The 13,629-nt window shown below is 48.6% G+C and overlaps 1 protein-coding gene across 9 annotated transcripts in view; it reads right to left on the bottom strand.

Annotated features, from left to right (window-relative positions):
• Positions 1 to 13,629, bottom strand: part of Doa (CDC like kinase darkener of apricot) — a 119,400-nt gene that overhangs the window by 68,491 nt on the left and 37,280 nt on the right. For 5 of the 9 annotated variants that reach the window (XM_075690986.1, XM_075690984.1, XM_075690985.1 and 2 more), the window contains exons 3-5: positions 3,176 to 3,293; positions 2,444 to 2,528; positions 2,226 to 2,292 (exon numbers count right to left, since the gene is read on the bottom strand). The exons of 2 other annotated variants lie outside the window; for them this stretch is intronic. In XM_075690986.1, coding sequence (XP_075547101.1) covers positions 2,226 to 2,292; positions 2,444 to 2,528; positions 3,176 to 3,293 — 270 coding nt within the window. Of the gene's footprint in view, positions 1 to 2,225; positions 2,293 to 2,443; positions 2,529 to 2,963; positions 3,117 to 3,175; positions 3,294 to 4,623; positions 4,674 to 13,629 lie in introns of those variants that run through there. 2 more of the 9 variants (XM_075690989.1, XM_075690990.1) reach the window with 2 other exon arrangements.

Below are 13,629 nucleotides of genomic sequence, written 5' to 3'. Positions count from 1 at the left end.
TACTGAGACCATCCACCGTGCTGCCAAGTAGTTGCTGCATATGACCCAACAGCTGGCTGGGCATGCGGTCCGAGAGGTGGGATGGCTGGCACCTGTTGCAGCCGTTGATTCTCAGGGGGCATGACGCTGCGAATGAGTGTTGCCTTCAGCCTGGTGTAAGCATTGCCTGCTGGAGGGGAAAACAGCAGGTCTCGAATTGCACTAGCGATTGATGGGGGCAGACTGCTCACCACCGTACTTCGCGAGGCCTGTCATGATGCGCCATGCAGTGAATTCAGGATCCGCCATCCAAAAAGTGGGGTAGTTTAACGTTGACGACGGAGAGTGTCAGACGGTGGGTGCCCTTAGGTGTATCCATAGCACTTGCTACTAGTCAGAGTCACCAATGTCGTCAGGGATGCGAGCGCAGCTGGATAGTGCAGACAGAAGCGAGTAATGCATCCCTGAGGAAGAAAACAACTGACCTTATTTTTGGCATCATCTAACCTTGGAAGCTCGGTTTCACATCCTTATACCATCCTCCTTTCCCTGCACATAACACAATAACATTCGAGCGATGGTGAAAGATGGGAGAGGGCGTCTCGGCTGCTGCGGTGTGGCCATGAGGCTGCCACACTGCCATAGCGGGCGAATGGCCAGGCAGCCATATTTTGTACTTCTTGTAGCTACTGATGGATGGCAGCACTTGTTGGTTTATCTGAGCATGGTTAAATATGTTACTGCTAGATGGCTAATATTTTTGGATGTCTTCAATAGCCTCAGTTGGCCGAAAAGATGGCTGCATCCCGCAGCTGGCGTGCTCAGTGCGCTGTGCATTAGATATAGTGACAATAATGACAAGCCTTCTACAAAAAGTGATTTCTCAGTCTTCTTTTCAAGAAGAAATTGAATCTGATGATATGTGTGGCTCAGATTCACCAAAAGGCGACAGGCCATGCTGGAGTGTTTCAAACTTTTTTCACATAGTGAAATGCCCGAGACTTCAAAAAGTGCAGAGAGTAAAATCTGAATGATTCTCAAATATAAATAATTATGTTTCATCATTTTCCCCACCGAATATTTGACTCATGGCACAAAGAAAATTGAGTGTATAGCATGCTATTGTTCTTGGTAAAAAAAAAAATGCCTTGCAGGTACACCTGTGTACCATATGAACAGAGGATGCACTGTGTTCGTATGCTTACATTCTACTTTATGGTCACATACATTCAAGAAAAACATTAAATAAAAATGCAGAGGATCACAGCAGATTTTAAAACATTAATGTTGCCCTAGGAAAAGCTTCTCGACTGCTGTCTAGAAGCAGAGCTTATGTGACACAGAGAGACAAGATTCCCGTCAGGCAACCTCCCTACAGGAGCACCAACTGGGCCAGCAATGTGCCACCTACCTCATGTCACAGAGCTCAAATTAATATGCAAGTGTGTCAAAAAGAAGGCCACCACTGAGCCTTCTTTTTTTAGACCACCACCCCCTCACTTGCATGAACTCCAAGAAGCAAGCAAGCGGCCAAAGTCACGCGCTCAGTGGCAGCAGCCAGCCAAGAAGATGTCGTCACACCGTGCAGCAAGAACAGCTGCTAAACACCTACAAAGGGAGAGGTGTGCTACTTTTAGCACACCTACTACCCTCACCATGTGCATGGGTCAAAAACAACGCTGGCTTGGCCTTGCAACGCCAGCAAACTGGGCAACATGCTAGTGGCCATTATCACAAGGCGAAAGGTAGCTATGTCGCATTTCACAAATGCATCGGCAGACTCGGCACACCCGCTGACAGCACCCACTAAGCTATTCTGTTTAGTGGGCTCTGAATGAGCCATGCACACAAAGCAACTTCCCAAACTTTACGAGTGCAGTTTAGCAGAGGAGTAATATTTAATCTAGCATAAAACAGCAACACACACTTCTTGAACATCAGCATGTTATGTTACACACAAAAACAAGAGGTGTACAGGAGCCAAGGCCCAGCTCATAGAAGAAGGTATATTGAAGCAGCATGATGTGACATGCACAACAGGACTAGGACTGTTGCATGCATTTTTTCGCCCTCGTCCCATTGCAATAGTTAAATATACCTTCAAAATGAAACAGCTCGCATGAATCAAGTTCTTCCTACAGACACCCTCACAAGTACTGATAAAATTGGGTTCACATCATTTGCGTAAAAAAAATGAGGACTGGTAGCCCCCACACATGCAGTGCAATGTTGTCAGGTCTACTCACGTGTGCATGTCAATCACCTTGACCACCTTGCCAAAGGTCCCCTCGCCCAGAGTGGTGACAATCTTGTCTGCAAGAGGCATGGGAAGAAAGCCCACGTGGGGGCCCCCGGTCAGTGCCCTCTGACAAAACCCACGGTGCAGTTACTATGCACACCCCAGTTCCCCCCTGCCCCCCTAGTAGGAGTGGCCCCCCATGATAAGAGAAGGGAGGACCAATACATCTGTCCTGGAGCACGTCTCCCGGCCGGTACACCAGATGGCCCTCTTCGTCGTCCTCCACGCTCGGGGGCCTCCGCACAGGCGACTGCCACCACACGGACCAGCAGCACCAGCATCAGCACCAGCATCAGCAGCCAAACACCACCGGGACCACCCAGAGCACAAACGGCAAGCCGGATATCGCCGCCGGTCACCCATCGGTCAGGAAGGGGGGCGCAAGTCACGCAAACCCGCATGAAGAAGACAACAACAGAGAGGAGGCACCAGGGGGCCTTCCGTCAGCCCCGTCTCACACACACACACACACACACACACGCTCTTCCCAAATCTGCCCCCCCCCCCCCAACCAGCATGCGAAAAATTTACATCCACCAGCTCCTCTTCGGCCGAGGTGCGCTTGCGGCGGCGAGCCAGTCTAGCCAGCAGCCCCGGGCAAAGGCCCCCCCCGCGTGGGGGCGGCCAGACCCCCCAGCCCCACAGCGCGACCAGTCCGGAGGGCGGCAAGCCCACTGCTCCTCACCTGAGCAGCCTCGGCCGACATACCCGCCGACGCAGGCCCAGCGGCGCCAGAGGAGGAAGCACTGCGTCCTACCATTTGCCGAACGACGCAAAAACCCCCACGGAACACGACTGACGGCCGCGCTCGGCAGCGGGCCCCGGGCCCGGACCGAAATAGCCGGCGCCACCGCCGCCTCCCCCCCCCCCCTTCCCGAAGGAAGAGCCGCCACTCACCCGCGAAGAGTGGTGTCCGCCGTTGCCGCCGCGGTGGTGGTCCCGGCGGCTGCTGCGCCGCCGCCGCCGATGGTGCGACGACGACGGTCGGGCCTCCTCCGCGTCACGCCGGTGGCTACTGCGAGGAGGAGGAGAACGCTGTTCTTGCCATTCCGTAATGCCTGCACTCCGCGGCTCAGTTGCGACTTCTTCGGTCGTTGAAATGTACATACCAGTGCCTCGCTAACAAAGCTACGAAAGCCAGAAACACTACTCTCGTTGCTCGCGCACGCGACCAACAAAAAGCGCGTCGCGCATGAAAGTCGATGTAACATTAAAGCCAACTGCAACGAAACATTGGACCGCGTAGATGGGGCAGATATAGAGGAATCTTCAAGTGAAATTTCACGTCTGGAACAGAATGAGCGTCACGAGAAGCTCGCAAAATAGCCGTTATGATACCGAAACTAAATTAAATTATGGGGTTTCACGTGCCAAAAGCACTTTTTGATTATGAGGCACGCCGTAGTGGAGGACTCCGGCAATTTCGACCACCTGGGGTTCTTTAACGTGCACCTAAATTTAAGTACACGGGTGTTTTCGCATTTCGCCCCCATCGAAATGCGGCCGCCGTGGCCGGGATTCGATCCCGCGACCTCGTGCTCAGCAGCCTAACACCATAGCCACTCAGCAACCGCGGCGGGTGATACCGAAACTGACGCGTAATCAAGAGTGAGCGATCTCGGAGGCGGCAGCTGGAACATAACCGTGACGATCCCCAGGTGCCTGAGCCGTCTGCTTAAAGGGCAAATACTAAGTCGGCGTGGACTGTTTAAATATCTTTCCAGAAACCTCACAACGGCTGTTTCGTGCCAAGACTTAGTTTACGAGAAAATCGTATCTGAAGGGTCCGTATGCCTTTCGAAATTGAAATCACCCGCCACCCAAACGTGGGAGTGGTGACGTTGCATACGCCATCATCGCCCTTTGTTGTTGTCGGTGAGCAAAATGGCGCCCGACAGACGACGGCACCGAGCCAAGTCAGAGCAACGGATTCGCCTCTGCGGCTGCTTTTTCTCAAGTGGCGCAGAACGTTCGGGCATTCCGCAACGTCACATGCAAGTTAAATTTTCTGCTACTTGCAGTTTGTGCGAGTTTCACGAGCCAGCAAAACCAGCGCAGCACTACGCGATCAGCAAAGTACTGAAACGCGAAAGCGTGGGCCGCGCAGAGTCGAGTGAAAACGAAGCTTTTCGACCGGCCGCGTCGTTGTCAACGGTCATTTCAATGAGTTCCTTTTTCTAAACATGAAATGGAACTGGACTCGAGAATTTTTAAAAAGCTCGCCAATTTGTAATTGGAAATGATAAATATGGTACATAGCAAGCACCAACTAGAAAAGTCAGCATCACAGCCGCTACTAGCTGCGCCAGTAACCAAATGAAGTACACGAGCGATGTCGCCATTACCTGTGTCGTATTGGCGTGCGGCGTGGCGTTATCATAACGGCTCCATACAGACGATGTCACTATGCTGCCTCTTTCAAACGAAAAGTGCTAGCCGATCGCTAAATGTTTAAGCCGGACGGGACATCAGCATCGACCAGAAAAACGACTGTCGTTGGAGGGGGCAACGGGAGACGCCTTTCGCCTGTGCCGCAACGAGATCGCAGCGATAAGGAACATAAGCGCGTGGTAACAGAAGAGCTGTTCAGCGAGATCGCGCCGCGTTTCGACGCGTACGAGCCGTGTCGCACTGTCTGCGCATGAGTGGGCACGCGGATGCGAGCGTGCGCGCGCCCACATACCACCGCGACTAGATACTTTTCAGTTGTAAAACTCCGCCTGGGAGCGGCGCGAGAACGTGACCCTCTGCCGTCTCCTCTCGTGAGGTGGCGCTGCCGCCACAGTTGGCTACGGAAGCTTCCAAAGGCAGCCAGCGCGCCGCCGACTCAATGCCAGTTTTTTTTTTTTCTTTTTTTTTGCTGCTCTTCGTGGCACTAAATATTCAAAGAATAGCCTTTTTACATTGTGCACCCTGTAAGACGCAGCTAATAGAGGAGAGTGAAGCCTTTCGGTTGTGGCATGTTGTTTTATGTACACATGAAAAAAAGAATACGACCGGTACAATGCCGGATTGATGAATCTAAGCATGCTGCATCGATATTCACACAAGATGCGCTTTCTTAGTTGCTACAGCTACCTTGTGACTGCTTTTTCGTTGAGAGTTTGTATCCCTGGAGTAAAAATGCATCTGCATAACAATGAAAAAATTCAGTACTTCGCACGTGAACGCGAACATATGCTCTGGACAACCAAGAAGAGGGAGGCAGTACCCCTCTAGATCATCTAAAACCTTCCAAAATATCTCTCCGTAAAGGCCTGCTTCATCCAGGGAAGCTGACACACTCTTGTTAGCAGTCTTCATAAAGCCCAGCATCTTCGGCGTCGGGTGCTTTAAGGAACCTTGCTTGAGACTTCTGTACTCAATTAAGGAACTGTCGCAGCACACTGCTGGAATTTCAGAACTTATGTCCGCTATGCATAGATCACAGGGTGCGCCCTTTCTGACTTTATGAATGACCTATCCACACAGATAATAACCAACATTGTCCTCTATGTTTCCTCGAGCATAAATGTGCTCATTGCGAGCACATTCTGGTGAGCTGTTCGGCTCCACGCAACTTTTCAACGTCGCCCCGATGGCATTTCGAAGACTATGTTTTGACTTGCAGGCTTCTCTGGGCTGCTTGAATGTGTCGTTGACGCCGACGAGCACAGGTTCTGGCACACCTTCCACACTCCCACGTAGCGCCGTTTTAACAGGTGTATACAGGCTTAGAAGGCGGAATATATGCGTGAAGTTGATTATAGTTGGATAGGACTCATCTCCACCGAAAGCACTAGTCCAAAGTGTCGCTGAAAAAACACGAGTGAGTGAATTTCCTAGCAAACAGTGCAATGTGAATGCAGTCACAACAAATGTGAACAGTGTGCCTTACCTCCAATGGATCTTGATTTAACTTGGCTGTCAAAACATAGAGCGCACCTTGACGCGGCAGATTATCGACAATGTTTAAAGTCGACATCAGAGTTACTCGCAGCGACTCTGTCGTTTGTTATAATGCAAAAAGCTTCAGGTTCTTTTGAATTGCATTCTGTTCTGTCAAGTTTAGCAGTTCCAAAAAATCTTTGATGACCTGAAATTATTAGTGTAACAAGTTTATAGCCCTTAGGAAATGCGCACGAAGTTCAAAGGCGATGGTCTAGTACACTATTTCGTCGTAAAATGCTCGGAAGGGTTTATTAACAGAAAAAAAAAACAGGAGTAAAAACAGACAAAGTGATAGTTAGGAAGGGCGCTGCATCCTCCCTAGCTATCACTTTGTTTCTCGTGGTTTTTATCGTTTCATTGTTTCATTGCAGGAATGTTTGCTCACAAGGCGAGCAGCATTTTCCTGGATCACAAATAAGAAACACGAGCAAAACGTGCCACGCTGCTGCACGCATCGGCGTCTCTGTCCGCTCACACAAATGTTGCTCGCACCGCCCGCCTTCGGGCCGACAGTGTCGCGCGCGCCGCCCCGCGGGCGCGACAGAAAGGGGCCAGGTGCCGCGGCGGAGTTTGACAACTGAAAATAATCTAGTAACGTTGCCCACATACATACGAGGCTAGAAGCGATGACGTCGAGTAAGCTCGGCATGTTCATATTAAATAAATGCTGTTTTCATTTTGTGACCGCTGTCCTCACTTTTTTGTTCGGCCTACATTTGCGGCAAGTTTTTTTTATTTTTTCACGCTTTGGACATTCGGGGATCGGCTTAGAATCGGGGCCGGCCTAGATTAGAGTAAATACGGTATGTTTTTTTTTTCTCATAGCCCTAACGCGTAATTTGATACTTTAAAGTCGATTCATCATTATAACCGACACACTGTTATATATGGTATCATTATATGTGGACTGCACTATACAACGCTGGATGATAGGTGAATTTTTTTATCCCAGAGGAAAGCCACGAATCTTGATGTGCCACCAACACAGGCAGTACTTGCACAGTAGTGGACCAACAACATGGCCACACAAATTCATTCCATTCTTTAACATGCCTGTCACAACTTATGCAGCAAACTACTGCACATGTAGGTCTTCTCTCCACCATTGCACATTTTGCAGCATGAAAAAGGTGTGTTAGCAATCACCTAGTTGCATTTCTGACAGCTGATCGCACAATAGCAGGGCAGAAGTGGCAATGGTTTCGCATTCGTGAGCTTTCACTTAAGGCAATGGCTGGCTTGCCACTGAACGCACCATCTTGTTTCTCTAAAGCAAACTACAGTAATACATTGTTAACTTGCAGTGCAAAGCGATTAGATTTATTTTTAACCGCTATCGACGCCTTGATTCCCCGACGGAATTGCTACAGCATGCAGGTTTGCCCTCACTACAAAGTCAAGGTTAATATTCACCACCTGAAGTTCTTATATATGCTACTGCACAACTATTTTAAGATAGAACACACAAGATACATCGGAACTAAACAAACAAGGCACCTATGTCACACACATGGTCTCACACTCCAAGAATATTCGTGCAATAACAATATATTGTAATATTCTTGTCTCCCTAGATGCATTCAGCAATGGAATACTCTTGACCGACTTGTAGTCGAACAGCAAAGAATTGATGATTTCCTTGAGCTGTTACATAACTCACTTAATACCTACTCATCAGCCTGATGTCATAGCATTTATTTGTATTCTCTATATGATTATTTGTTTTTTCTACTGGCATGCTTGTCAATACTCATATTCATACTTGCTGTTGTATGTATATTTTTTTTCTTCTTACTGTACTTGTTTAGCATATCTGCCCCTGACAATTACTATTATTACTGCTTCTTTCTGCACCCCATTCCGGTAATAACCCTGTCAGAGGTTTGACAGTATGTTGAAATAAATAAATAACTGGAACTCTCGTATCTCGTAAAATCAGCTAAGTGAATACTTTTTCGCGGCATCAAACCATTTCCCATACGTGCCACATATTTATTTCCCTTTATCTCGAAGCATTCTTGGGCCAAATTGTGGACATCTTGAAATTGTCTGAGAGCGGAACAAAAACTCTGCCACCGGAACGTTTAACAAGCTTCATGCAAGGTTGCCATGCCTACCACAAAGCGGACACTTTCCCCGAATGTCAGGTTGGAACCTAGCGGCATAACTTCGTCAAGCAACCATTTGGCACGTCATGGGTTGGGACAGGCACGTACCCAGGATTCTCTTTCGAAGGGTGGGGGGGGGGGGGGCAACCCAAGGTAACTTTTCTATGCAAATTAAGTAGGGAGGTTACCTTCACTAGTACAAATGTGAATAGCATCCAACATTTGCCATAAAGATGCGTAAACCCGCAAAAGAGAAATGAAATAAAGTGTATCTCACAGATACACCTGTGAGATACACCTCTCCTTTACTTGGCAAACAAGGAACCACGTCAAATGCACTCGAGCAGGAAGAACACTGCCAACAAGTAAACAAGCGAAAGTGTAAAATAAAGATTGTTGTAGTAGAATACAACCTAAAAAAAAAAACAGCAGTTGGCAACAAAGGCACACAAACCACACGAGGTTGTGTTACTCTGCCAGCGACTCACAGAAGCAAACAAAATCGTGGTCATGCGGCCTTTTGAAAATGTCGTCGTACTTGATACCTCGGGAGCGTCTGCTGTTCTTGAAGAGTCTTTTCATCAGTGGAAGCAATGAGGTGTGCAACAGACATGGACAAAGTGTATGGAGTCTGAGCATTTAACTCTTCAAAAGTCTGCGGTACAGTTCATTTCACCGCTTAACTCTTTTCACTCATGAAACTTCACTGCCAACTGAAGTGAAACTTGACAATATATAGTTTCAGAGAAGCAAGCATCTTATTTCAGTTCAATAAAGAATTAGGCATTCGTCATTCGAATAAAATAGGCGAGAGAAAACGTATAAAATTATGCGCTAATAGCTTTATGTTTAGTGGTTACCGCATTATTTAGGTAACAGGAAGTGTTTGAAGTACGAATTATTTGCAACTTCGGGAGGAACGGTGCTGACGGTTATGAGAGCGTGGGCGGAGCTTCACTGCAGATTTAAGTTGTATCCGACTATAGTAGCGTTTTTTTAATTACCGTATTTACACGATTGTAAGTCGACCCCTTTTTTAAAATTTGAAAGTCTGAAGTTGGGGGGTCGACTTACAATCGAAACCAAAACATGGCCCAGCCAAAAAAAGCCATACCAACGAGAGCTACAACGTAGTTACAATTTTATGTTTGCTCTATGGCCCTACCCGTATCTTTTCGCTATCCCGCGTGTTTGTTCGCTTTTCGGAAGGGTTTTTCAACATTTTTGAGAGTCTTACAGTGCATGCAACACTCATGGGGGGGGAAGGCTTAGCCTACAGCTTTCCGGAGCTGTAGGCTAAGCTTGCGGCGTACGTCGCTAAATGCATGATCGGTCCCTGCCAGTGAAGTGCGACGTGGTCATGAAATAAGCCCGGACCTCCTCCTTAATTTTAAGGTTCTGCTCCGCCGTGAGTACAACGAGTGGCTGACGGCAGAAGACTGCGAAATTACGCCAACCGGACCTGTCAAAAGAGCCTCCCTGACGGCTGTGTGTGTTTGGGTGCATTTGGCGTGGGCTGCTGTTCTGCAAAATGTGCTGGTGCGGTCGTTTGTCAAATTTGAAATTTCGCTGGACCACGACGCGCTGTGGGACCGCAGCAACGATGACGATGGCAGCACTAAAGAAGACGAGTAGTCCAATGACCATGTCAGCTACTAATAAATTTTCGTTATCGAATGCGCCCTCGGGTTTTTTTTTTTTTTCCGGTCAAGCGATATGGGGGGGGGGGGGGGGGTCGACTTACATTCAAGTCGACTTACAATCGTGTAAATACGGTAGTTCTGGAAGAAATATAAATATATATATTTGTGGAACAATCACAGTTCTTTTGGATCCCTCGTTTGCTGCTCTACCAAGTGCCAAACCCGACTCGTATAATTATATGGGAAGTTGCTTAACGATGCGTCGCTGATAGTTTGGTACAACTGCGTAGAGCCAGAACACTGCGGTTCTAGACGTACTGCGCCAGCCGCAGGTTACAAAAATACTTACATAAGCACAGCAGAGAAGTGGATACGTCAGGCGGCTTGACTGATAACTGTATAAGTGTTATTCAACACGCACGGAATTGTTCTCCACTTCCAGCAGTGTTTTCTCTACTTCCTTTTTAAATAAAAAGATGTTAATCTATAAATATTTTCATAAATAATGGTTAAATTTGTTAATTTTCACTTTTCCTTCCTGTTTGGCTGTTGCCTTGGCTCTCTCCCTTATTAGATCGCTTAATTTCTCAACTCCTTGCGACTCTTGTTTCCAGTCGCCAATTTTGCACGAAAAGTGCTGTACAATAAGGGAAAAACCAGATGATGTAATGAGTGACAGTCATATTGCTTATGGGTTTAAGGGTTATTGCAGGGTTTGATTTGTGGGGATGCGCGACTCTTACGCGTCGCCTGATATGTTGTTTTTCCCGCATAGCTCCCGTCTCCTGCGGTGCGGCTTCGCCGCGTGGCCTGGGGCCCGCAGCGGTCGGTGTGGTTGAAGCGCAATGCGAGAGATGGCGGGAGTGTTGCGCTGCTGACGCCGCCTACTGGCGGAGTTACTTGGCCACGAAAAGGAGAAAGCTCTTCCCTCTTTGGGTCGGGGACGGCAAGCCGCGCAGACGTGCCGCACGTGCGCCGTTCCATGCTTCTGCAAGACAGTCTCGCAGGGCCTCCTTCGAGCGCGCCACCATTCGCGTGACCGTAGGCGCGAACGACCAGGCAGTGGATTCCAGCATGGGGCGAACATATTCGCTCGTTATCCGGTCGCGGTGAGTCGGACGTCTAGATCTGTCGCGCGCCAATCGGCATGTTTTGTGGATAGCAACTCGGCTAGCAGGCATTAATCCATGAAAGGTGCAATAAATGCCCTTGTGATTGTTTGCACTATTGTGTTGTCATTCCTTTGTCCCAAGAGTACGGGAGGAGAACCCCACAGATTATGGACGCTGTCTCGCATTATTTTATTTTTCACCTTGTGTAAATCGTACCCCGGGTATATGGTTCTGAGGATCTGCCAGTGTCGCGGCAAACCATCACTCGAGGAAATAATGAACTAAAAGGAAAAGTTAAACAAAACTCGTATTTTCTCCGGCCGCAACTAGTTTCTCGAGCATGCAAACCAGCTAATCACGAACCGAATCCCTTTCCTAGTCCCTGGATCAGTCTAAACATAGAAGGTCTAAGGTCTAAACAAAGAAGAACTAATGAAGCAACAGCGATGCACGTGACCATTGAACAGATTGTGACAACTGAACGCATCTCGAGTTAATTGCGCAGGCAACTAATCGGTGAGGAAACTGCCCTTCACAGCCCAGGAGATGCCGATGGCTACTGCCATCCAAAAGGAGTGAAATAGGCAGCAAATTGTTGACCATCGAAAAGCTGTCAAGTGTCAACATTGATTTGGCAGTGCTTAAGGAATGTGCGTGAGTGGTGGTGGCGGGGAGGTGGGGAGGACGGACTGTGCCGCTCAATTCTTTAGGGGGGAGGCCTGGGCCCGCCCTGGGTACGTGCCTGGGTTGGGAGAGACGTGTGAAAATAGCACGCTTGACAGGGGCGTAGCCAAGAGTGGGGCTTATGAGGCTTCAGCCCCCTCCCCCAGGAAATTTTCTCGTGCTGTCATGCGCCGCCGACCAAAACCCCCGGCACCAGAAATCATCCTGGATTTTGTCTAGAATGTCTTTTTCATGCTCGAAAAAACATTTCAGCGTAAACATCGTGAACTTGGGCTGGGTTTTGTGCCAATGCCCATGCAGCAGGAGTCACATAACGCAAAGAGCCTCATCAAAGCACAAAAATTTAAGGGCATTTTGATGGCCAGCGGGTCCATCGCGGCATCTCGTGGAGGCCGCGGTATCTACGGAGCGCATGTATTTCAATTCTGAAACTTTACGAGTATAAAGTTCTCATTAAATTTTTGTGCAAAAGGTGCCTACATTGACATTTTCAAAGTGGTGCTTTAGATTTCTCAATTCCGGAACGTTGTGGGTTTAATGTTGTTATAAACATTGGACACCAAAGGTGCATTGACTTTTCTGAATGGACCATACGAGACAAGTCAAATCAACACACCATCAGACAAGTTGACAAAGCGCACAGCGAGGTCCAATGAGACGAAGCGTTGTGGTGGTTAATTTCTGCCGTCATGCACAGAAAAGAATATCAACATGTTTTTTACCTGTGCCAAAGCTTCCATGTCAAGACACTAAAGCCAGCAAGGGTAACTATGTTCCGATGTTTTCTTTTTGTACTTTGACTTTTATTCATGAGGACACATTGAGCCTCTTCAATTTTCTTGTTCTCGCTACTCACGGGCTCCCAAAGTCAGCCACAGCACATGCGTTTTTCTCGTGTTGCCTCGACTATCGCGCGGCGCACTTTTGTAGGCGTTCCTTTTTTTCTGGCTGAGTGGATTTTCGCCTGGCAGAGTTATAGACGCTTTCCCACTAGGAGACGAAAATGGAGTGACCATTGTTTCTTTCCACTAGGAAAGAAACAATGGTCACTTGCCGTCATCACTGTGAGGACTCGACGGATTGCAATGCATCTGCTTGAGCGCAACCTCTCCAGAAAGTCTTGTCTCACAGGTGTAGGATACCGAGCACTATGCGTATGGTTCTCTGCAGACCAAGCGTCTCATGTTTTCTTCAATATTCCTTCGGTAGCCACATTTGGTGCCCAAAGTAGGCATTCGATTGTGGCCAACATGCTTTACTTCGGGTTTTCTTCGTTTCGGTGCCCCTGTCCCACAAAAGAAAGAAAAGACATTGTTGCGGCACAGCGAATCTGCCTTTTGCAACGTCGAACTGCGCATGAGCAGCGCCCTAGCGAATAAGGATCGAAGCGATTTGTCAGGAGGACGGCCGGACTCGACTTTCCTCTGAGTGAATGGAGTACGGCCGTGGCAGGCACTGCACTTGTCAGTGGAATAGGGCGTCAGCTATTTCTCTTACTCTTTTACGGACCGGCACATATCCGTGTCTTGCTGTTCTACACGGTTTACCCTGACGCATATCGCGATGACGCCAGCCCGTACAGCGGCCAGACCTCCGGTCTAGCACACATGCTCCGGGAGCGCGGGTCGAGTTGCCCCGAGTTCAGCAAGGAGGAGTGAGACTCACGTCTGCGTAGCCCCGTTCTAGACGAGCAAATCCTGCCTATCCAGCATGCCCGTGACCGGGCTGGTGGGCTAGACCTGCCAGTCCCGACGTAGGACTAGCCGAGTGCACGACGAGTTCGGGTCCTCGCCGGAGCTTCAATAGAGTTGCTTTACTCACTTGCCAGACTTGCCATTCTCGCCATTCTCGCAGCCGCGGACAAGGAATGCCTT

The sequence above is a fragment of the Dermacentor variabilis genome, chromosome 4, assembly GCF_050947875.1.
Source record: "Dermacentor variabilis isolate Ectoservices chromosome 4, ASM5094787v1, whole genome shotgun sequence".
Lineage (NCBI taxonomy): Eukaryota > Metazoa > Arthropoda > Arachnida > Ixodida > Ixodidae > Dermacentor > Dermacentor variabilis.
This window is presented reverse-complemented; position numbering and strand designations above follow the sequence as displayed.